Here is a 24,345-nt window from a genome sequence, read left to right as displayed (position 1 = left end):
CTGTTTGGTGGAACTCTTCGGGAGTTATATGATGGCCTTGGCTTTGTTCCTCTTCAGACCCCACTGAAGCTAGAGAAGACCGCGCGGGCATGTGCAGATTGTCATAGTGGCGGCACACATCAGGACTGCCTGAGGCTTGTAAGCTGCTGCTGTCACCAACATGAACCACATCGGGGTTCTCATCTTCTGTTTCAAAAGCATACAAATGTTCGGTGGTGTTCCACAGATCTGGTTCCACTGAGAAAAACTGATTACATTCTTGCCCATGGTCAGGGAGGATGTCGGGAATAAACGGAGCTTGCAATGCCCCATGATCCCACGATTCTTCAAAATGTGGCATCATCGTTTGTGATTGGTCGATTTCCAATCCGTCTAAACAGCTGACCCATTCTCTACTTTTGGCAGTGTTTGGCAGCACGTCCTGGCACTGGCTTGTCTTATCACCTTCATTTGACAGAGAGGATGGGAGGTTGATGTTTTCTAACTGTGGATTTCGGCAAAGACTTGTTGATTGGCCACGCAAAGGGCTTCTGACAGTCCTATTAGGTGACGTATTTCTTTGTTGGTGTTCCTCAGGTTGATTTTTCGGCTCAATTCCACATCCACCAGCAGCATCCTGGGGTTCTTCTCTTGCGATATTTTCCTGGTTGCAGACTGTTAACGTAATAGATGGCTTTCGATATAAATTAGTGGTTGCCCCCTGATCTGTTTGATTATTCAGGGTCTCGTCATTTAAACAAGTTTTCTCTCTAAAAACTTTAGGGGGCAGGGTCATTTCTCTACAGGGCAAGCTAATAGGAAATACATGAATTAGAGGAGAACGGATTTGTTCACATTCTGTATCTGACCCTTGAGTATTATTGGCTTCTTCAATATTGTTTGTTTTCAAAATGGTGTCTGAACTGGAGCATTTTTCTTCCAAATCTCTCGACTCATCTGAGACAGGATTCCACCAATCAGAAATATCTGTTGGAAAACCAGATGCTTTCGGATTGGTCATTACTTCTAAGTCTGCAGCACTTACTGCACATGGTTCATCTTTCTCTGTGCCAGGTGTCGTTGCAGTGGACTGTTCACCGTACCATCTAGTTTCAGGATCTGCTTGACAAGCCTCTTCATGATTAGAAATGGTTTCAACATTTCCTCCCTGTGCCTCAGAGTGCTCTGAATTTTCATTTATCTCTGGACTTGTTAAAGTAGACTCAGTGTCAATATCAATCTGTGTATTCCAAATATCCAGGTTTATAGGAACTTTGTGACTGGTGCTCCAACTGTTGTCTTCATGAAGGATATTCTGAATGCCATGGTGGGTGTGATCAATTTCATCATCGCATTTTCTATCGCTCGTATTTGGTTGACTACAGAACTCTAAATTGTCATTATAACAAGCAGTGTCATCTCGGTTAGCTGGTTTTGTAACCCATGAGTGAGCCTTTTCTGCAGCATCGCTTGTATCTGGACTGGACACACTTGACTGTGAATATTCATTTGATGACCCACTGCAAACATTGTCTTCTCTGAAAGAGCTTCCTCCTTGATACCCTTGTTGAAATATGTCCTCAGATTGTGTGTACCCAAGTGCCTCACTAATTCCAGGCCTTGTTCTCGTTAATTCTTTTCCAACACTCACAGGGTCATTCCAAATGTTACAATTTGGTGGAACAATCTGATGTGAGACAATGCATTCTTTATTGTTAAGAACATTTTCTGACCCAAAATGTTTAGCAGTTTCATGCTCCTCAAGATATTTTTCACTACATTCAGCATTATTTGCCAACATTTTGTTTGTACTCTGCAGTGTCTCAGAGTTTTCTTTACAAATTGTTTCCCTCTGATAAATTTCATTCAAATTTGACTCATCCGAAGCATAACTTAACTCTGAGCTTGAAGCAGGAGACCAGACTTCAGAATTCCAAAATTCAGCCTCATCCAAAACTCCCAAATTAGAATTCTGATGGGCTACACCCTGCGATTCTTCAGTTATTTGGCCACTCTTTTCGACTGGCACAGGTGTAATTGTATCAGATAGAGATTGATTCCAGATATCTGACGTCACTTGCATTCCCAGAGAATGTTCAACTTTATTCTTATCACCAGTGTCAGTTGTATCAGCATCTCTGACATCCATGGTTGTTGTTGAAGTCTGGTCATCTGTCGGCAAATGGTCACCATTGACAGGCGCGGCATGTGACATGCCACTACCAATACACTTCTCTTCTTTCCATATATATGCATTTTTAGGATATCCAGCTTCCTCTGGAACGTCTTCCTGGGGAGTTATAGTATAAGATTCAGAAACTGCCTGCAGATCTGTATCCCACATAAACAGACTATCAGGATTAATGTGATGGGGAAGTATTAAATTTTCTTTGGATGGCAAATGGGTCTCCTGACCACTTTCCAAGGCTTCCTGCTTGTTCATGTTATCACTTCTTGGAAGCACTGCAAATAGACCAGAGATTGCATCATTTATATCAGAATTTGTCTGGAATGATTGATTTGAAAAAATTGCTGGAGGTGTTCCCTCCACATGTGTCTCTGTTTTTCTGTGAGTGGTATGCCACAAAGCATCATTATCTTTGTCTCTCTGGGGTGTACAAAGATCATCGTCTAAACTTGTCAATAAATCTTTCCCTGAAAGCCATGGATTAGACTGTGGCTCTGAAAGCCAATTTTCAGACTCACCTCTTTCCTTCACAGCTGTTTGAATTTTCTGTTCTCTGGAATACCCATCCATAAAGTTACTGGCCTCAGAAAAGTAGCTGAAGTCTAGAGCCACGTCAGTTACCTCTTCAGGGTGAGGTGTACCATATAATTCAATATTTTTAGGACATGTTGGCTTAGTTTCAGTACTTAGATTAACAGGAGGATACTTATTATTTGCTTCACTGTGATTAATCCCTACAGGATCATCAGAACTCATTGGAATGTGTTCTTCAGTGGGCAAAAAGCATTTAGAAACCCTTACATTAGGAAGCACTAAAGCATTGTCTCCATTTACTACAGCAGCATCACAGCTTGGTGTGGTTGTTTGAATACCATCCTCAGTGGATGAAATCCACTGGACCACAGTTTCAGAGTTTAATGAAGGGTTTTCAGAAGAGCTTTTTTCTTGGTTATGCCAAAGGTCTGCTTCTTCTGAGCTAGAGCTACTTCTCTCTAAATCAAAGACATCTTGTTTCAACTGCAGGCCACCCCCATTGTCTTTCTCATCTCCCACGAATGTTGGTGAAATGTAGGAGTCAGATGTTGAATAATTGGTGTCCGGTGGGGAAACAACATCGTTGCCTATACTGGATGTGCTGAAGTCTAAACATCGATACGTTAATAGTGGATCTTCCCAGGGGCATTGAACAGGTAATACTGATTTTTCTGTGTTTTCACCATAAACATCCCAAACATCCAATGACTCTTTGCACGGTTCTATTGAGTTTAGAGAAGGTTTAGACAACACAGTTTGATTTTTTCTCATAACCTTTGAACTTCCTGGTAATTTGTCAATAGCATTTGTATTTTCCACTGTGTATTGGTCTTCAACTACGCATTCCATGTCCCAAACCTTTGGAGATGTATGACTATCTGTGCCATTATCATCAGTTGTGATAGTTGATAAGATGGGTGAGTCTTTTTTAGGGACAACCCAGTCATCAAGCGTCATCTTTGAGGTTTGAACATCAGTTCTAGGGTCTTTCCAGAGACTATCCATTGCCTTAGTGCTGTTGTCTTCCTCAAATGTTGTCCAGATATCATACTTTGCACTTTCATGTCGGGGCCTTCTGTCAGCAGAAATTCCCCAAGGCTCTGATGCTGTATGGGGAGGTTGATCTTGGGACCACATCCTGGCAAAGTCAACCATTTGTTGTTTCAATGGCTGTAATGAGTCAGCTTGCTGTGTCTGAATGTCTTGCTTCTGATAATCGGTGTAGTTAAAAAGGGGTTGGGAAAATTGATTCCTCCCTTGGTCCACTTCGACATGATCCAGCTGCTCACTTTGCTTTTGCTGAAACATTAATTTTATGCCTATTTGTTCAGAGGTGTCCTGTAGTAATGGACTTGCATTCTGATCTCTCCCAGAATCAGGGCTTTGAAACACAGATTCCAATTCAGTAGAACTCCAAGCATCAGTTGCGTATAACATGTTTTTAGGATTAAGTTCAATGCCATCCCACCATGTAGCATACCTAAACTTGGACTGGGAGCGGTCGTTTGTACTAATTTCATTTATTTTGTCAATCACATCCAAAGGGTAAAATAAAGGAGGTGCATTATCCAGTGGAGAGCTATCTACAAGACTGTTCACTGGTGTTGGAGGAACTTTTAGTTCTGGATTCTTTCTCATTTCATTAGAGGATGTGTTATCCTCATCTAAATAGTCAGTCAGACTTGAGTTTTTTTCAGAGTAACTCTCAGGATTTTCAGATATGCATTTAAACCCATCATCAAATTCTACGAGGCTGGCATCTTCATTTGTAGTTACAGGTAAATCATTTGAATAATTAGCCATGCCATTTACTAATAGAAGCTCCTTGTCAAGTTCTTCTGGCATAGCAGGTAGATGTCCTTCCGATGAATCACTGTGAAAGAAGAAGTCATCTGCCATGGAATAATCTGCTGAATGTGTTGATGACTCAGATCGAATGCCGGATACTGGGACTAGATCAAAGCCAAACAAGTCAAAGTTGTCACTGTTGTTCCTTGACTGCATTGCTGGCTGCTCCTCTGCTATCCCACCCTCTGGGATGGGACTATACGAGTCAAAACCAGGAATAAAGCTATGATGGTGAGGACCAACTTCTGCAACTGGACTGTCATCACTGAGAAAAACTGAGCTCTCTTTGGATGATCTGCTACTTCGTATGGTAGCTAATCCACTATCGGGACTGACAAGGTCTATATTAACATCCACCTGCACCTGTGCAGATTCGTTTGCATCTTGCGGATTGTCCATAAAATTTACAGAATTTGGCTGTGGTTCTATGTCGGAGCCATACAACTCCATGATACCAGATGATCCTTGCGAGAGCGGGGCACTCCCAGCTACAGCTTCTGTTGAGGATGTTCTGCTGTTTGGAACCATCTCAGGGCGCCGCCTGTTAATACCTTCTTTAAGTAATAGTACAATCTGGTCACAGGCAACCAAACAGTTTTCTTGGTGATACACCAGGATTTGGTCACATCCATATTCAATAGGTTCCAGCTCCAAGCAAGGACTCTGATACTCTTCCAATTCACAACAGATCTGTGAAGAAAGCAATACATAGCATTAATGTATATTTTATTGCAATTGAATTACCACCTTTTTTATCTATAATTAAACCTTAAAGTTAGGAAAGTTAACTGGTCACCCAAGATCATTATAAATGTGCCATTTAGTAGGCGCGATCTGTGATGTCGTATTCTAAGGCAGTGAATCTCAGGATTCTAGAATTGCTCTACCTTTAATCATCTTTGGCTGATTTGAACATACCATTGGAAGAATAAAGCACAAGACGACAATGAAACACTTACAAATGCAAGTAAATAATATGTATTCCCACTTACAACAGTAAACACTAAGGCCCTGATTCTAAGTGGACTGGAGCGAAGGTGCAATTAATCACCCCAGAAAATATCCAGATCCCTGGATTTTGGAATTTAACAAGTGGATTAAACTGCATCTATACTGAGGTTTTGGAAAATATTATGCTGGTAGATTCTGAAGCTTACCAGTCCAAAGGCCTGATTACGACCTTGGCAGATGGGATACTCTGTCACAAATGCGACAGATATCCAATCTGCCTTTTTGGAATTCCATTATACCCTATGGAACTTGTAAAACAGTGGGCGGGACATCAGTCACGTTTGTGACGGAGTACCCCTTCCACCAAGGTCATAATCAGGCCCTAAATCTGAATGTCATAGTAAATACTGCACTCTTTTCCCCTTTAAATTCTGTCATGTTTGCCCTGCTGAAATTTAATGATGGGTGAGGACTTAAGCGAATGTGGTAAATTCCACACCACTTGAAAATCTAACATCTGCTGAAACAGGAGTTTGTGTAGGAGTCATAAACCTCTGACCAACTCAGAATCAGGGCCATAGCAGGAAGAACTCAAACAATACAATACAGAAATGCCACAACTATCACGTCTTTGATAGATTAAGAAACAATGTATCAGAGTAAGATAAAGGTAGGGAGGACATGCCATGCGCTGGTACTACAGGGGTGAAACTGACTGACCACAACAGCTAATCAGTCCCAAGTGAAATGCAGGGAAAACTGCAAACAAATAAGATACAGGACAGGAAGCAAAAAAATACTTTTTTTAATTTCTGAGAAACAAAAAAGCTGAGTGGGCTGCAAAAACAAGTGGCCTTGCTGGAATTAATTTCAGACAAAAATGCTTCCACCGACAAGTAAGGAGCTCTTATGTTAGAAATATTCCATTAATCCAACACCAAACTTTAGATAGGGTGGGTGGTCTGCTGAGGGAAGGGATGAGGTTTAGCTTGTAACTAATTATAGTAGGCATTAATGTCCACATGTACAAAATTTAGGAATTGCAATTTCCTAATTGCAATTCTTACCAAATCGCAATTAGGAAATTGCAATTGGTAATGTAACAATAATGATTCATAATGGGTCACAAATCAACCTACCTCATGAATAATATTGAAGTAGGTCACTGTTTGCGACCCATTAGCAATGATAGCCATCACAGCGATGGTGGTCTGCTGTGGTAAGCAGACCACCATGTCTGTGATGGCATTTTAATAAAGCAATCCTTTTTTTTAAAAAATGCAGCCAGTTTTCCTTAAACGCAAACACAAATTGCGCCTCAGTAACGTGTTACCAAATTTCAATTTGTGTTTTCTTACATATGTAAAAGCATTTTTGCGGTCAGAGACTGCCTGATCTGCCTTTTCTGACTGCAAAAATGGTTTGTACATATGGCCCTAACGTCCTTTAGATTGAGTATACATTGCTAGAAGATAGCCAAGCACAACCTTTTCGAGGAATTGTGAAGTTATAGTAAGGCAACATTTCAGGAGACTATCCACATAGAGCCCAGTTCACAACGCCGCTTCCATACACGTGTAATAGTATTCTAAGCGCACAACTGCAGCACAGGTGTAATAGATATACACGGATTTGTTTAGACACCTCGCTTCGCATACCTATTCAATCACAATGAGTGCAGTAAACTGCATACAGAAAAGTATTAATCAGGTGTAAATGAAGGTTTTGATTGCGTTGGAACGCAAAAATCGGGGAGGCTAGAGGAAATCATGGCGGGGCACCGAAAGGATGACAACAATAACGATGTGCGTCAGGCAGGGGGTACCAAGCTTACACCCAAAACTAGTCATGCAGTACTACACTCATTGGCACTGCAGTTTATTCACACAGAATCCAATGGAGGCTGGGATAACACCAGCATGGCAAAGGTATAAAAGTGAAATGTAATGTTATTGGAGCCGCAGTGTGCACATTACCTTAGTTGGCACCAGTGTAACACTTGTGTGCGTGAACGCACATACCCACGACCAAAAAAGTTTAAAAGTTCACACCAGAAAAAAAACACTGTCACCGGACACATATCACATGGATCAGCAATCGGAAATAAAAACACATAGCTGCACACTTTAACACATAAAAATGCAACACTTCCACACACGTTAAACCTGTGTTACATGTACATACATGAAAACTACCCATCTGAAAAAGGAAATCTCAATATCTGTACAAACATGCCAAGATAGGTTCACTGACCACACATACACCACACCTCTCTCCAGGTGTGCCTCATTAGCAGTCACAACCTTGTCGGTAGCATAAGATACCTTTCCACAGACAGAACCGCTTTTCCAGAAGGCTGGATTTGATGGGGTTTTTGCACTGTCACTCATCCTGAGGTATAGCTTATTTGATGAGAAACGAGAGAATATAGAGACTAGCGATCTCTCCATTTGGTATGTTTGAAAAGAAGTAGCAAGGCAATACAACTTCTCTCCACAACTGATTCTGGACATGGCTGTAGAATTGGAGCAGGAGCTCAGTTACCTAAATGCCCACTCTCATACCATTCCTCCCCATGTCAAGGTACTAGCCGCACTACACTTCCTCGTCATTGTATTATTTCAGAAGACCAGCAATGCCACGCCTCACATTCCACAAGCAAGCCTTTCCTTGTACTTGTTCCAGGTATTTCAATGGATTACCGCTCAAATGCATCAATATATCACCAAGCCATAGTCTGACAGGCAACTAGCTGCCTAGCTCTTCTATGCCATTGCTCATTTCCCTGCTATCTTAGGAGCCACTCACTACATACATGTGGCAATTCAGCCACCCTGGGAGACGGCACACCATGATTATTGTAATGAACACTTCTGGCGTTCCATCAAGGTGCAAATGGTATATAATACCCATGACCGGTTTACTCTTATGTATGTCACCTTTCTTGGTGCAATATATGACTTCTTCCAAGAGTCATCGATTGCACATCGGTTCGTTGATGGGGATTATGGTGACATGAAGATGTTAGGTGAGTAAAGCAAACACACAAAACGATTGCTTGTGCATATGGAGTATTATCAAGGTGACTGAGACTCTTCTCTATTCCCTTCATAAATGACCAGTGGTAGAGGTTGTCAGTGCTTTCATAGGTGAAATGCAAAGATATGAATGTAGAGCAACTGTAACCCAAAAATCCATGTCTATTTTGCAGGTGATGCTGCGTATGTACTCTCTCACCATCTACTCATGCTCTTCAGATGTCAAACCACTGCACCTCAAAAGAGGTATAACAGAGCACACACTAACACTAAGAATCATAGAGAACGTATTTGGCATCTTTAGGTCATGCTTCAGTTATTTTGTTTGCATGGGGGTGCTACAGTATTCCCCGAAAAGAGTGTGCAAGGTCATTGTTGCTAGTTGTATGATGCATACCATCACCTCTGCGAGCTGAAGTAGTACCCAAGACCTAAAATATTGTGTGTGAAATCTTGAGGTACCAAAATATTGAAGCCAAAATATTGAGGACCAAAATGTATAGGAGGTTAGTACATATAGGTAAATATAGATTTTCTATTCTTAACTCCACATCTACATTCCTTGAAGATATATATCATTTAGGTACATATATGTGGAGTTAAGTATCAGGGTGGGAGGAACTCGCAGAGTTTCACTCAGTGAAATTCCGCAGAGTTACATGAAAACTCTGCGAGATTCCACTGAGTTCTGCGAACAGGCAGAAATTGGTATGTTGCACTGGTTTTTAGAGCTGGGAGCTTGTTCCATATTGAAAAATCAGTGCTAATGGCACTATATGGTGCACCAGAGGGTACTCCAGCTTGAACTGATTTTGCTGCCGCTCTAGAAGATTTTCTAATAGAGCATCAGGTTTCTTACCACGAATGGTCGCAAATCTCACTGGATGCTCTCCTAGCACCTGAAAATCATGCTATGGGACGGCAATTGTCGCTCGCACTTGCCAACTTACCGTTGCTGAGCCATGTGTGAGAAAATAACCTGCCACGCAGCAGTTGGTGGAATTTGACCGGAACTCTGTGTTACAAGCGGAATGCAGAGTGCCAAAAATTCCCCCAACTTTGACAACGGTTCGGAATTTCTCACCCACTCCTCTTAAGTACAGGAAATCTATACATACTTACATGTCGATATGTTGGTCTTCCATATTTTGGCTTTCATATTCTGGTAAGTTGAGATTTCATACTTGATATTCCTTAACTACACAAAAGAGCTATATGTATACATCCAGCAAATAGTTTCGGACTTCAACTGAACTGTGTATAGCTATTGTATCACAGTGGAGAGACAGTTGTGAGTCAATGATGAAACATGGATCTAATATCTATCCACATTTAACATCTTGAGGCAACATTCTTGTCCACACCATGATACAACAGCTGTGTAGCACAAGTGGGTATGTTACAAACCTACTACACCCATTTATCATGCTTACCCATTAATGTGACAGAATGAGAAGGCATGCATTTTCTTCCTGATTGGTGTGGCATAGAACACCTAACATGCAGGCATATGCACAATATGGAATAAAAAATCAAGCCCCGAAACAGAGTGAAACAAGCTGGAATAGTGGAACAAAATTCTGTATGGTGTTCCTAGGGATCCCTCTATGCAGCAAGGGCTGATACCTCCTCTTCGTCTTTAGTGTCATCTGTTTGTGCCCTTTTCAGACCCAATCCATCTCCACCCTGCTGATGTTCCTGCCTTAAGAACCCCCAAATGATGAAAGGGTGCCCAACATTGTCCAGAAGGAGTTCAACATCATTGGACAAACGATCCTCCCCTTGTTCCCCTAGCCATGTATAGGGTTCCAAAATCCAGTTGTTTTGGAGTGTATCCTGGGTGATCTAGCAAGATATCAATAGAGGAGCAGGATGTGCAATGGACCACAAGAGTTGTGAAAGCATGTGAAAGCACTGGGGGAATCTCTGCCTTTGGCCCAGGAACAAGGTGGTATACATCCCAGGGAGGCCTTCCCAGTGCAAAATGGGACACCAGGCATGGCTTTCCCCAGTGCAGCGATGGGCCTAGGAAAAGGCCTAGCTAGATCTAATTGGACAGCTGGATGCCTGTGGACAGAAGAATGGTGAGGCATAGATTCCCTGTAATTTTGCAAGTACATCAAAGTACATGTTGTGAATGGAGATATCATGTGAGTTCCTTAAAGCATTTCCTCAGGTGTAACATGTCAAAAAATTAAATAGGCACGACACACTCATGATGTAAGAAATTAGGTTGTTAATTGAGAGGTGAGGAAGCCCCACACAAATCATACATAGAATTCTTGTCAGGGTGACACACAAAAAGTCACAAAATTATTCTGCGCCTAACCCTCTGGTAGCTTGGCACGAACGAAATCAGGCTTAAATGTGAGGCAATGTGTAAAGAATTTATGCAGCACTCAAACAATAATAAAGTGAAAACACAACACAATCAAATTCCACACCAGGTTACAAAAATAGAAAGAATTTGAATACCTAAAATGCCTTCAAACTGATCTGAATCCAATCAGTATAACTGGAAATATTAAATGTGAAACGTTCTAGGAAAAATAGCACCCAAAAGCACATAGGACTAATTGTGGCTATCTAGTCACACTGGCCAGATTCACAAGTTCAGGCCCGAGGCGATAGAGCAAGGGCCGGTTATAGGCCTGAGTTTGGCCTGCTGGAAGGTGTATCTGGTGGTACTTATGATGAGATGTGAAATCCTGAGTTGGGCTGCATTGCTCGGCATTGCTATGTGTCAGTTCTGATGAGGCTACTGATCAGGAGCTGCAAGGTGCTGCAATTCAAGGGCCTGTGACAAGCTGCATCGCACTGTGTTGGTTCCAACAAGGCCTCCGATCAGGAGCTGTGAAGTACTAGGTTGCGAGGTTCTGAGTCGAGTTGTGTCATGTTGCATCGGTTCTATGAGGCCGCTGATAGGGAGCAACGAGGTGCTGCAATGTGAGATACTGCAACAAGTTACCTCTCACTGAATTGAGGGAACCCTCATTTGGATTTGGACAAAGAGGAGTACACTCTGATGACATCCAAGTATCCAGGACCTGAGGGGCACCTCTTGGGGATAAGGGCTCACTTCAGCATCAGGCCCCAGGCAGGTCCAATTGGGTTTGGTCAGCTGGGCAGATATAGGACAGGTATCTGGAGCATGTTGTGTCCTTGTAGTTCACACAGGAAGCCAGAGTACTAGTCATTGGAGTCACTCTGGTGGTCCTGGGTTCAAAGTAACAGGCCCAGTCTTCCTTCCAGAGGCTGCACGGGAGTCCAGCCATCAGCAGGGCAACAGAGCAGTCCTTCTTTTGAGTCTTCCACAGGACCAGAAATGATTTTATGAGTGGCTCTAGAGCAGTGGTCTCCAAACTTTTTAATGCCGCGACCCCCCAGCTGAAAAATAAAAATCATTGTGCCCCCCTTAGAATTTTTCATAATTATTTTATAAACATGCCAATGTTTAAATATGTCTAGACCTATTTAAACATTGCAGTTAAATATTGTTTCCTTTTTAAAAGGGGAATTACATGTTTTTGCTTAAAATAAAGGCCTTTTATCTGTATAATGCTTCTTTTAGCCAGAGTCTGGCGCCCCCCCTGGGACCACTTGAGGCCCCCCTAGGGGGGCCCGCCCCCCAGTTTGAAGACCTCTGCTCTAGAGGTACAATATTTATACCTGTGCCATCCCATGAAGCTAAGTGATTACATATACTACCCCCACGTCTGGTTGTGGAAAGTTCTTTCCTTCCCCTGTCAAGGCTCCAAGAACTCTGGAATGACCAAAGATAGGGTAGGCCTAGTGTCAGATTCCTTTGTGTGTGCAGGAAGGAAATCCCTTTGAAATGCAAGTGGGGCAGGGCACAGCTCTGTCCCCATCCATCATGGAGGGATGGCCCATCCTGCCCACAATGGGTTCCCTTTTTGTCACTGTCTAGGAGGTAAACACAAACCCCAACAACAGGGCCAATCACAGTCACGTGACCCTGGATACTGGCAGAAGGCACAAATGGTTAGGACACAAAAATACCATTAAAGAGGATTTTAAATCAAAATTAATTTGAGTGTAAACACCATTCCCCTATCCCAATAGTGAAAAAACAACTTTAGGAGTTTTCCACTACCAAGTAATTTAAAAGGTAAACCCACACGTCCTACTTTTTAAATACTATGTGCCCTTCCCTAGAAGCTGTTAGGGCACACCTTTGGGTGACCTCTAAGTATTAAAAAAGAAGGCTTATGAGTGGAAAAAGGAATATTTCGCCTGGTCAAAATGGCAGTTTAAAACTGCCCTACAGGCTGCAGTTGCAGGCCTGAGACATGTGCTACTTTTGTAGGTGGTACAATGAGGGCTGCAGGCCCACTAGTAGCATTTAACTTACAGGCCCTGGTTACATGGGGTTACATTTACCAGGAGCTTACAAGTAAATGAAATGTGCCAGTTAGGTGTTAGGGCAGTTGTACCATGTTTGAGGTTGAGAACACAAGCACTTTAGAATTGGTTAGTAGTGGTAAAGTGCACAGAGGTTAGTTGTGGTAAAGTGCACAAAGTCCTAAAGCCAACATAAACAAATTCATCAAAACAGGAAGAGTGGAGGCAAAATGTTTGGGGGTCCACCACCCAAGGGCGTCAGGTATAACATATGGAAGTGACTTATGGTTTAGGTAAGTGAAGCAATCATACTCTCCTAACCTTATAGCTCTTGTGGGTTGTTCATAAATGAAGAACATACACGGTTAGTGTAAGGTTGGGGGCCCACTGCACTGACTAAGGCCTGTGATAATGGGACATGTGTGAAATCCACTATTGTGGTGTACCTATAACTGCACATCAATATCTTATTGGTAAAACAGAGCAAATGTCACAACTGCATCTTTCTTTCCCTATCTCATTAGTCACAACACATGGCACCCAGACAGGGAAAATACAATAAGACCCAGGCTGAAGATTAATCAAGAACCTTGGCTGAACGATAGGCAGTTGTCACCCACCACTGGCATTGAGAAGGAGGAGAAGGAGGCAGATGAGGGGTGGGTGATTCATCCACCTCAGCAGGAGAGGCAGCATGCCCACAGAATTACACAAACACATTTTCTACACATCTCTGGGAGGCAGACATACAGGAAAGGAACATGAACCTGTACACCACCACATATCAGGTGGCTGGAAGTGAAGCTGGTGTAATACCACATCTTTTTCATCCCCTCCCCATATGTTCTCTTCACCTTTTCACAAGCAGTGCCCATTCATCGGGAGGCCAGTGGCCAAAGGTACATTTCACCTAAGGCACCACTGAGACATCTTGTGTCAACACAACGTCTTGTCCCCCAGTAGAGAGAATTAAAGAGCTGGTGAAAGAGGTGGTGGCCCGAAAGAATGGCAGCCTGCAGGCACTGGAGAGGGACTTTACAGAAGTGTAAACAGGCCTGCAGGATGAAGAGGATGCCCAGTACAGGGAGAGGACCAGCCTCCTCTCTCTTGGACTAGCTATATTTGTAATCCCAAACACATATTCATCCTCAACAGCTATCTGTGTGAGTCTCATCCACTATATAATCCACTTAACTGCCCCAGAGTGTGAAGTCTCTTGGAAAATTCTCACTAGACATGCCCAGGTGGGTTGGGAGATGGTAGTCACAGTGATCTTCAAACAGGAAATGATTGCCCCCCTCCATGGTTGACCAAGTTGTACTTTTGCACGTTGTTTCAAATTCATTTTTTATAAATACCTGGGATAGCCATACCCCATCATCATTTTACACATCCTCTTCCTACACCTCACACATTTTATATAAAATGCTCAGCATTTGACTTCAGACTTGTCTCACTATTTGTGTGCATGTTGGAGATGCTGTTGTAGCATTGTAGTTTTGTATATCATTTCATGTGGGTGCACTCTTGCATTTCACACAAACACCATAATACACATTTTCATGTAGTTTAAACAGTCCTCAACAGATGACAAACGACATACTGATTTGTGCTGAAATATTTTATTGTGAGAATAGGTAGTGCTAAGGAGGAGCCCTTAATATAAATGTGGATGTGATAAAAAGGTGCACCAACTATAAGGGTGGTGTGTGTGTGTGTGTATTTTGCAGTGTACAAACATCTTGTGAGACTGCACTAACCTGAATTCCAGATCCAATGGGAGCGAACAAGGAACTTTGGTGCGCTCCTCCATATCCTCAGCAAATGATACACAACAAGAACATGTTGGTTAGCGGTAGACTTGTGGAAAAGGTAATAGGATAGGATAGAAAACAGAGCCAATAGATATACCCACTCTGACTTATCCCTTTGCTGGGCATTGAGGTCTGTAGGGATGGAGTGGTTATCTAAAGACTTGACTTATATATTTATTAACATATTTCTGTACTGAGTCATTTAACACTTGTTTTAAAAACAATATACCTTCAGAATATCTCTGTGTGTTAGACTCTCTGTGGTAGTTGTGGAACTATGTCATTCCTGGAAGTGAGCAACCCCTCAAAATAAAATGATGGGCAGATTGTTGGAACTTTTCAAACACTCACCTCCAGTCACACATGTGGGTTTAATCCATTGTTATTTTGCTTGCCACGTCACACCAGTTAGGGCCCAGGCATATACAAATCAGTCTTGACACTGCTCCCCATGGGAACAGTCCAGCCCAAACTGCCAAGCCAGGTCCTCTCTGGACTGGAAACAAGCATCCTGGGACCGGTTTTGAGGTATCACCCCTCATCAGCCAGAATAGCTTGAATCCAGTGGTGCAACGAGCAAGGGACCTACGTCTGGGCAGACCCTAGCCATCTAGGGCACACACAGCAACACTACCAAATAAAATGATGGACATAGACACTCATCCCCAGTCCCAGATCTGGGTTTAATACATCGTTTAGGGGTGCCACCCCTCATCAGTCAGGATATCTAGAATCCTGTAACTGAAACATAAATGTCTATGTAATTGATATCACTCTGATTTTGGCGTGACCTCACTTCACTTTTACAAAGGTAACTACCTTCTGTTCTTTTTTATTTTCTGGACTGGATATATTTTTTACGTTATTTTTAAAGTGTAATACAAACAAATGTTCACCAGAATTATTTAATTTATACTGATACTAAATGAATGAGTTCCTAAGCACATGCCAGTACCTTCCATATAATCAAATGCAACTTGAAAATATCAAGTCTATAAGGAGATGACAATTCTTCCCATTCCTCGTATTGTTTAGTATCCTAATGTGAATGATTGACAGACATGAAACAGAGGCACATACAGTTGCAGCATAAATATGCGATGGTGGCTTCATGTTGCTAACAATGGATGCCATAATGTTAGAGAGTCACATGTCTTTCCTGCAGTGCCACATATGCTGTGTGCATATGGACTCAGTGATGACAACCGCTCACAGATGGTGTGGCCAATTGGTGGATACATGTGGACTAGGAAGGTTTACCTGTCATGGAAAACAGAAAACCATGTGAGTGAGAATGTCCAGAGCTCATTTTGACATCTGACATATTCAACTCTGACCTATTGTGAGGTCTTGAGTCCTAACACCTGGATGTAGGTGTCATCTAATCCCTGACAAATATCTTACTTCTACATACATGTTTACTCATTGTCAATTTAAGAAAATAAAATCACCTGGGTTCCTATTACACATAGGGTGCACTTTCTCTGTTTGCGCCAAGGCGCACCTTACAACAGATGCAAACAATGAAAGTGCACCCTATTACATTGATTGCGCTGCAACTCATTCAAGTGAAGAACTGTGCAGGCCACAAACTGCCTGCACGTTAAGGGGGGATTAGAGATAATGTGGTGATAGCACTGGTGCTATATGTGTGCCAGCACTATCTGTATTACAGAAAGGGCAGTCAAGTGTCAGCGACCATTTCTGTAATACTGAAGTGCCCCCATGGCACTTTGTATAATATGGCCCCTGATTGGTGGATGGCTGCCCGGAGCTGTCCTGTTTTCAGTTTGTCCTTTGACACAAAACTGTGTGGGTCATACTAATGCGGTCAATGAATGCTGAATGACTGCCACTGTGGGCATGCACACTGTGATGTATTGTTAGTATAGGAAGCTTCTGTAATATGAAATAGGAAGATGTGCACGATCAAGGTATGTAGCTTTATAATGGGGTGTGCTGTAATCAACTTAGGACTAGATATCAATATGGGCAGTTATACATTGGAAATATTTGATGATACATGCATTTGTTAAGACCACACCTAGCGGTTGCTGACATTGGTGTTGGTCATTACAAAACTGTTTAGTGCATGTGCACAGTTTAGATGCTTGAGGGGAAACCCGCAACCTATCTGTATGTGACATTAGCATATATGTTAGTGAGGCACATTGAGGTGTACATATAAGTGACAGTCTACAAAACCAGACACAGTGACAATTAGTGACTAAAGGGGAAGGTGACTTGCAGGTTCTGTTGTCCATTCAGTCTGAATGGGCAGTCCGCAGAGTACCACAGACAGGGCAAGAGCAATGGGGTTGGTGGCAGATGGCTTTCTGGTTATTAGCACAGGTCCTACAACGGTGAGAAATAGCAGACTAAATGAGAATATATATCAGTATTATTTTTGTGGGTATTCCAAAGGCAGGACTGCATAAAATGTGCAGAAACAGGCTAGGCTGGGCAATATTGTGGTCGGGCTGGACATGTCTGTCGCCCTTACCTCTAGTTTGTGGCTAGAACTGATATTGCTGTCACATACATTCTGATGGATGACTTTTTTGCCAGTCCTAGCCATTCTCCTGCTACATGAGGGAGCTGCTTCTGCTGGCCTTTTTGCAGAAGTGAATGCATGTGTCTTGTAGGAATAAAAGAGATGATTATCAGTATAGGTGTACATTACCTTTACGGCAACATGTGTCTTTACGGTCAAACCTTGCTACCTGGTTGGGTGGGGGCGTTGTGTTTGCATGTGTTTGAATGGGACTTATGTCTTGTGAAAAGGCATATGTGATTTTAGTAGGCATGGTGATATTTGCAGGGAATGTCATGTATTACTACCAGAGGTGTCGATCTTACCTGAACTGATGATAGTGGTCTCCAGAACTGGCAGAGCATACCGCTTGTAAGGATGCATGAAAGAGAGGCTACTTAGTCATATTGTCGTCTCCTCCACTCCATCGAGGGTGTACAGAAGTCACTGTAGTGGTCAGCCACAAAGCTTATCATAGAATCTGTCTCTTCCTCAGTGAAATCACTCTCCCTCGTGAGTGGAAAGGTCTGCATCTTGCTTCTTTAAACATCACTATGGATCCAACACAAGGCACAACTCAAGGAGAAGAGAGTAAGGCACTTGAAGTTGAATGTATTTAAGTGATTTTGATTGTGATTGATGCCTGATCAGTGAGAATGTCAGGCAGAGATAGTTACCTCTTTCGCCCACATTTAAATATGCACTGCATATGTACTTTGAATTTGATTAATGTCACATGCAGTAATCGGAGACATAAAAAAATACATCCCTAATGTTTTTTGTAGTAACACTACGATCATATTTGTAAGTGTATGTTTATCCAGGGGTGTAACGCAGGCCCCTGCAGTGCAAAGGGCCCCCAATATTTAAGGGACCCAGTAAACCTCCCAGAGTTTTCGTAGCCTAGGGCTAATGAAAATCTGTGAGGTATTGTAGACTCAGGGACCTTTCTTCACATTCTGCAGGTGAGCACCATCATTTTCCGTTACAGTACTGTGTTTATCCAATCATTTATATCATTGCAATGGGAAGAGAGATATATTTACTTCTGTGAAGAAGTAGGCTCATTTTATTAGTGCCGCAGTCGCACCGCCGGGACCGGTGGTTTTCCGCCACGTTGGTCCCGGCGGTTTTCCGCCACGTTGGTCCAGGCGGATTTAATCCTCCAGGGCAGCGCTGCCCAGGGGATTACGAGTCCCCTTCCCGCCAGCCTTTTCATGGTTGTAGAAACCGCCACGGAAAGGCTGGCGGAAAAGGGAGTCGTAGGGCCCCTGGGGGCCCCTGCACTGCCCATGCCCCCTGGCACAGCCCCATAAAGCTTTTCACTGTCTGCACAGCAGATAGTGAAAAGCGCGAAGGGTGCAACTGCACCCATCGTATGGCCACAACACCGCCGGCTCCATTTGGAGCCGGCTCCCATGTTGCAGCCGAAATCTCCGCCGGGCCAGTGGGCAGAAACTCGGTTTCCGCCTGCCGGCCCAGCGGGAATGTCATAATGGCCACCGCAGGAGTGCGGCCGCATTGGCGGCCGCACGGCGGTTACAACTTGGCAGGCAGCGGTTGCCGGCCGTCAAAGTTGTAATGAGGGCCAAAGTCTTTAAGCAACTCGAAAGAATAGAGGTAAACCCTCAAGAAGAATGGAGAGAATGGCTTGTCTTCTCTTGGTGCAGTCCTGTTAAGTTAAATTTCCTAAAACTAATTCCCAAGTCCCTATTGGTCAAGGGATCGCATGTTCACACTTTGTCTAATAAAACTAAAACTTCAAATCTATTAATTCTACCACTGCTCTGTTCACATGTCACTGATTGGCTTCTATTGTAATGTTCTCATCATCCGGCTCGTCAGGTAACAATATTGTTGCAGCTTGTTCTCCAGGCAGTGTCTTCATTGTTCTCCTCCTGAGAAAGTCAGTCTTACACACATTATACTTATAATGTTACATTTATCAAGAACAGCATCTTCTAGCAATCAGTTCTCATGAGAAAGACATTTAGCTACGAGCACATTTAGAAAGTACAGTGGAAAATCACAGTTTAATTCTTTGAACAGCCATTTCATTAAACGTTAAGAAATACAGCTTTACATGAGGCTATGCAACTAGGCCAAGACCTCTGCTAAGTTAAGGCTTACAGTTAATAAATCTAATACATATTGCACAACCCTTAATATGACATATTACTACATTAATCAAACATATGCTCAACATTTCATATTAATAAGCCCTTAATAAGTACACTTCGTGAACATTGACGGCCACTCATCGTGATCACATTTTCAAATGTGTGCATTATTTTTCTATGTTATTACATTTTCTACACAAATACATTTCTCATAATACATGAATACTCATTAAGAATTTTATTAAAACACCTGTGCTAGCAGAACTACTACATGTTTCCACTCTTGAAACCCTGGATGTATGTGATATATATTCTATACAGCATAAGCTAACTCACTATAATTCCTGTTCCTCCTCATTTCATTATAATAATTCTTGAATTTATTTTTTTCTAGTCTCGATATCAAGCTCAGACATACTATGTAAGCCATTAAGCTTGTATTTTATAACTGATCAAGGTATCATTGAATTAGTTGTTCTTGTCTCACAAATTAAATTAAATATGTGTAGGTGGAATTTTGATAAACAGTTGATGAATTTGTTATGGTTATGCATGCAGAAATACAAGAATATCCTGTTAATAATAATACAGGAACTGAACATATACATGTAATTTGGGATGCACTGAAAGCTGCAAGCTGCTGTATTTACACAACCTATGCTGGCTCTCGATGAACTAACAGAAATTTAATAAGGCTAAGGAAATCTTATCAATAAATAAACACACTTGAAGTGAGCGTGTGGTGGCCATATTGGAGAAAATGGTACTATAACTGTTATAACAGGAGAATACGTAGAAAACCCTCAGGGCAATACGTGTGCATATGTGGAAAGGCTTACGTGCAGAGTCAATATGTAGGTTGAATTAGCTAAATTAACGTTATCCATCTTGCCTCTAGCTGTCTGCACCCAGTGAAGAGCAAAGTCAAACACTGCTCATACCCTAGTCTCCATTCAAATGATAGCAACTGTTCACTAGCTTCCAAGTGAAAAAACAGTGGATGTGGACATTGTGCCATCAGAATTTGATAAGCAGTCCAGCCACTGCTCAGCCTCCTACTGCTAGAGGGTATGGTGACAGCTATCACACATTGAGGAAGGCCGTATTTCTAGTACGCTGGCCACAGACTGATATACCTAAATACCATAACGATGCAATGTTCCTAGTTAGTACATTTCCCAGGCACCTAAATAACACATTCAGTCAACTGACACCCTGTTACAATCTCCAACACCCAAGCAGAACCAGAAAGGCAACAAATTACGTGCGCACTAAACCTACAACAGGTTGAGGAAAACCTTGCTAATCCACAAGACATAAGACTCTCCATACCACACTTTAAGCAAAAACAATAAGACACCAACTAAATTGCAACTAACTTTGTGCAATGGCGCAAGACCCACAAACCTTGAGACCTCCTTGACCTGAGGTCCTTCAACTACATGTCTGCACATTCAAAGTCATGCACCACAATCTTTATACATGCAAGACAACCAGACACCAACTCCTAGCCATCCAAGGGTAGGGCATGAAACATTCACACCTCTTTACACATTAACTTTCCCAGCTATCCCCAAAACTCCACCTTCAGAGAATAGAATGATGATATGAGAGTGTGCAACAGTACTTCAGCTAAAAACATTCATACCAGCCTCCATCGTAAATTCTGTCATTACAACACCCACATAGATTGTGCTAATTACAATAGAAATGCACAAGACAATTGACAAAAGTGAATGCCACATGCACACCTAAAATTTGAATGCAATCTTCAGCTATGTAAAAACTTCGGAAACATACATATACGCCATACCTTAACTGCAAATATAGACTCATACTTAATCATCATATGTACAACACAAATCTGAGCCCATACTCAATCTCAATACGACAACATAAACCAACACCCTCAAGCAATCTTCATAGGTTTATTGCATCTAACACCACATGCCCACATGCATGACCTCCCGAAAAGCTAGCACACCATTATGTAAATATCAATTGCACTAGTTAAGACTTGTTTGTAATCTTCATACGTACGCCCATACTGAAGGAGAAACAGGACTTCCTTACATGCTTCTCAAAGTTGAAACATTCACACATCAAATGCATGACCTCCGAAAATAAACACACAAATCAGAATTATTGTAACGCAACACAAAGCATTTATGTTAAATTACCATGTAAACGCCATACTGCTGGAGGTACTCTACACTTTTACTTCCTAAGATGGCAAATCACAAGCAAAATACATGAGGCCAGATTTACAAAGGTTTTGCATCGCTCTTGTGCCACACAAGTGTGTGCAAGGGTGACGCAAAACCTAAATGAGATTTATCAAGCAATGCAAGGCCACCTAACATGACTCAAGCCCTCATTACGAGTGTGGCAGTTATAGACTGCCACACTCGCGTTGGTGGTCGGATCGCCTCCAAAGTGGCGGTCCAGCCTCCACATTATGACTGTGGTGAAAGTGCCACGGTCAGACCGCCTGGACTGCCACTTTTAGGCCGGCAGACGGCCTGGCGACGGCCTGGCAATGCCGGCGGTCTTAATCCACCCGGGCAGTACTACTAGCAGTGCTGCCCTGGGGATGACGACCCCCTTGGTGGCCAGCTTTTGCGTGCCAGTTGTACCGCCATGCAAAGGCAGGTGGAGACAGGGTGCCGGGGGCCCCATGGGGACCCCTGCACTGCCCATGCACTAGGCATGGACAGCCCTGTTGCGCTTTTCACTGCCTGAATTACAGATGTGTGTTGTTGCACCCGACACACCGCAACATTGCTGCTGGCTCGATTATGAGCCTGTGTCAATGTTATGGTGAGTTTCCTGGTAATGTGTCAGAATTGTATGCCTCCCTGCCAGAGGCACAACTATCTCCTTGTTGTTTCCTCTTTCTGAGTCTGCTGCATTCTGTAGCACATATAGAAAGGGGAAAATGCCTATAAGGCTTGTTTTTGTGTCTCATCCTGCACAAAAACAATCCTGCCCACAACACGTGCCCTTGCAACATGATGCAAGAGTGCCTGCACTGGTGCTAGGTAGCCAAATGTGTGCCAGTGCTAGGAAATGACAGGAATGTGCTGTATATTGTTAAATATGGCACATACATGCCCTTTCATACAGCGCAGTAAGGTGTCTTGCTGAGTTGCTCTGCAAGAAAGATTGGTAATTATGCCATACAATTTGCAACTAAAAATATGCATTTAAATTCACAATTTTTAGAAATGGGGTCTGTAGTTGGCAAGAGAATCCAAGTAAGGATGATTACTCTAGTCAGTGTAAGTCAGATACACATTATAAATCAGCTTGTGGTGACCCTCTGGTAGCAGTCAGGCTTACTTAGGAGGCAATGTGGAAAATATTTGTACAACACCTGATTACAGTAACATGGTGAAGGATACCACAAAAAGACTCCATACCAGTTTAGAAATATATAGAGTATTTATTTTAATAAAATAAGACCAAAATGATAACAATCCAATAAATAGATCTCAGGTTATGAATAGTTAAAGGAGGTTTGAAATAATGGTGCAGAGAACACACTAGCGGTGATTAGGGCCTTTATGGTAATTCCAGTAAAGCTTACAAGGCGTTTCGCTGATGTCAAAGCATGAAGACAGGACTCCACAAAGTAGTAAGGTATGGATAGACTGGGTTTAACTGCTTGGGTTTTGGGTCGCCAGTGTGAGCGCAGGTTAGTGTGCACAGTACCTTTCCTTAGGCATCAGTAATACAGTGATGAACCACGCTGGAGTCTGATGCAGCTGTTTAAAGGCAGTGAGGGCAGACCTGCTGATCTCCTTTGGTCGATCCCATGGAGGGATCGGAGCTGCATAGTGATTGACCCTCCTACCTCTGAGGGATGCTGGGTGTGTTAGGCAGTGCTGAACTGCTTTGAGCAGTGTGGCTTCAGGAAAAACAAGCACACTTAGCAGTCTGTGGTCGGCAATGCAGACACAGGGAGATTTAAGTCAGTGCGCAGTGCGGGTACTTGCGTGGCTTTGAAAAATGGCCACAGGCACACCATAAGATGCACAAAGGTGGTCGTTGGTAAATCCAGGAGGATTGGACTCAGGATTAGCTGAGTCTAAAGCAGTTGTTGTGTGAGGAAAGTAATTAATTGCCCTGAGATTTCTCTGAACAGAGGGCAAGCCAACAAGCCCTTGGAGAATTTTTGGTGCAAGGATGTAGAGAACAGGTCCAGTCCTTCTCACTTCAGGCTAGAAGCAGCAGGCAGCAGGCCAACACAGCACAGCAAGTACTAAAGTGGCAGTCCCTCCTACAGCACAGCAAGCAGTAAGCCAACACAGCAATGCAGTTGCAGATTGGCAGTCCCTCCTGGCAGCACAGCAGTCCTTCTTCCTGGCAGAATGTCTTTGGTTCCAGTAGAGTTCTGATTTGATGGGGTTTGGGGTCCAGTACTTACACCCAAATGTGTCTTTGAAGTGGGGGAAATTTCAAAGGGGACTTTGAAGATAACAAGGTCCCTGTTCTTCCTCCCCCTGCCAAAGACACTCTACAGGGGGCTATGCAGCCCTTTGTGTCTGGAGAGACACAGCCCCACTCAGGTGTAAGTGTCAGCTCCTCCCACCCATCTAACCCAGGAAGAACCATCAGCCTGGTGATGGGCCATTGGGATGCAGATGTCACACCCACGCTCCCACTGTGTGTGACTGTCTATGGAAATGCACAAAGCCCAGTTGTGATCTACCCCAGATGTGTATTCAGAGACAGGCAGAGGCACATAATGGTAAGAAAATGTTAGCTTTCTAAAAGTAGCATTTTTAGACTTATAATTTAAATCCGACTTCACCATAAATTGTGACTTTAAATTGTGAGTCCAGTGGCAACAAACTTCAGATTTGTTTCTTTTCACAATTGAAATTTTCACTTAAAGGTTCCTTCAATGTTAACTTATAGTAGAGATAGGCTTGCAGTAGTGAAAAACAAAATTAGCAGTTTTTTTTCACTGCCT

The 24,345-nt window shown here is 42.7% G+C and overlaps 1 protein-coding gene across 1 annotated transcript in view; it reads right to left on the bottom strand.

The window, feature by feature from the left end:
- Nucleotides 1-3,324: 3,324 nt before the first annotated feature.
- The window catches only part of LOC138303708 (protein prune homolog 2-like), a 1,166,077-nt gene continuing 1,145,056 nt past the window's right edge, over nucleotides 3,325-24,345 (bottom strand). The window contains exons 11-12 of the mRNA XM_069243093.1: nucleotides 3,476-5,239; nucleotides 3,325-3,423 (exon numbers count right to left, since the gene is read on the bottom strand). Of these exons, the coding sequence (XP_069099194.1) occupies nucleotides 3,325-3,423; nucleotides 3,476-5,239 (1,863 nt within the window). The remainder of the gene's footprint in view (nucleotides 3,424-3,475; nucleotides 5,240-24,345) is intronic.

This window comes from Pleurodeles waltl, chromosome 1_1 (genome assembly GCF_031143425.1).
Source record: "Pleurodeles waltl isolate 20211129_DDA chromosome 1_1, aPleWal1.hap1.20221129, whole genome shotgun sequence".
In the NCBI taxonomy this organism is placed as follows: domain Eukaryota; kingdom Metazoa; phylum Chordata; class Amphibia; order Caudata; family Salamandridae; genus Pleurodeles; species Pleurodeles waltl.
The sequence above is the reverse complement of the archived record's forward strand: the minus strand, read 5'-3'. Positions and strand labels throughout refer to the sequence as shown.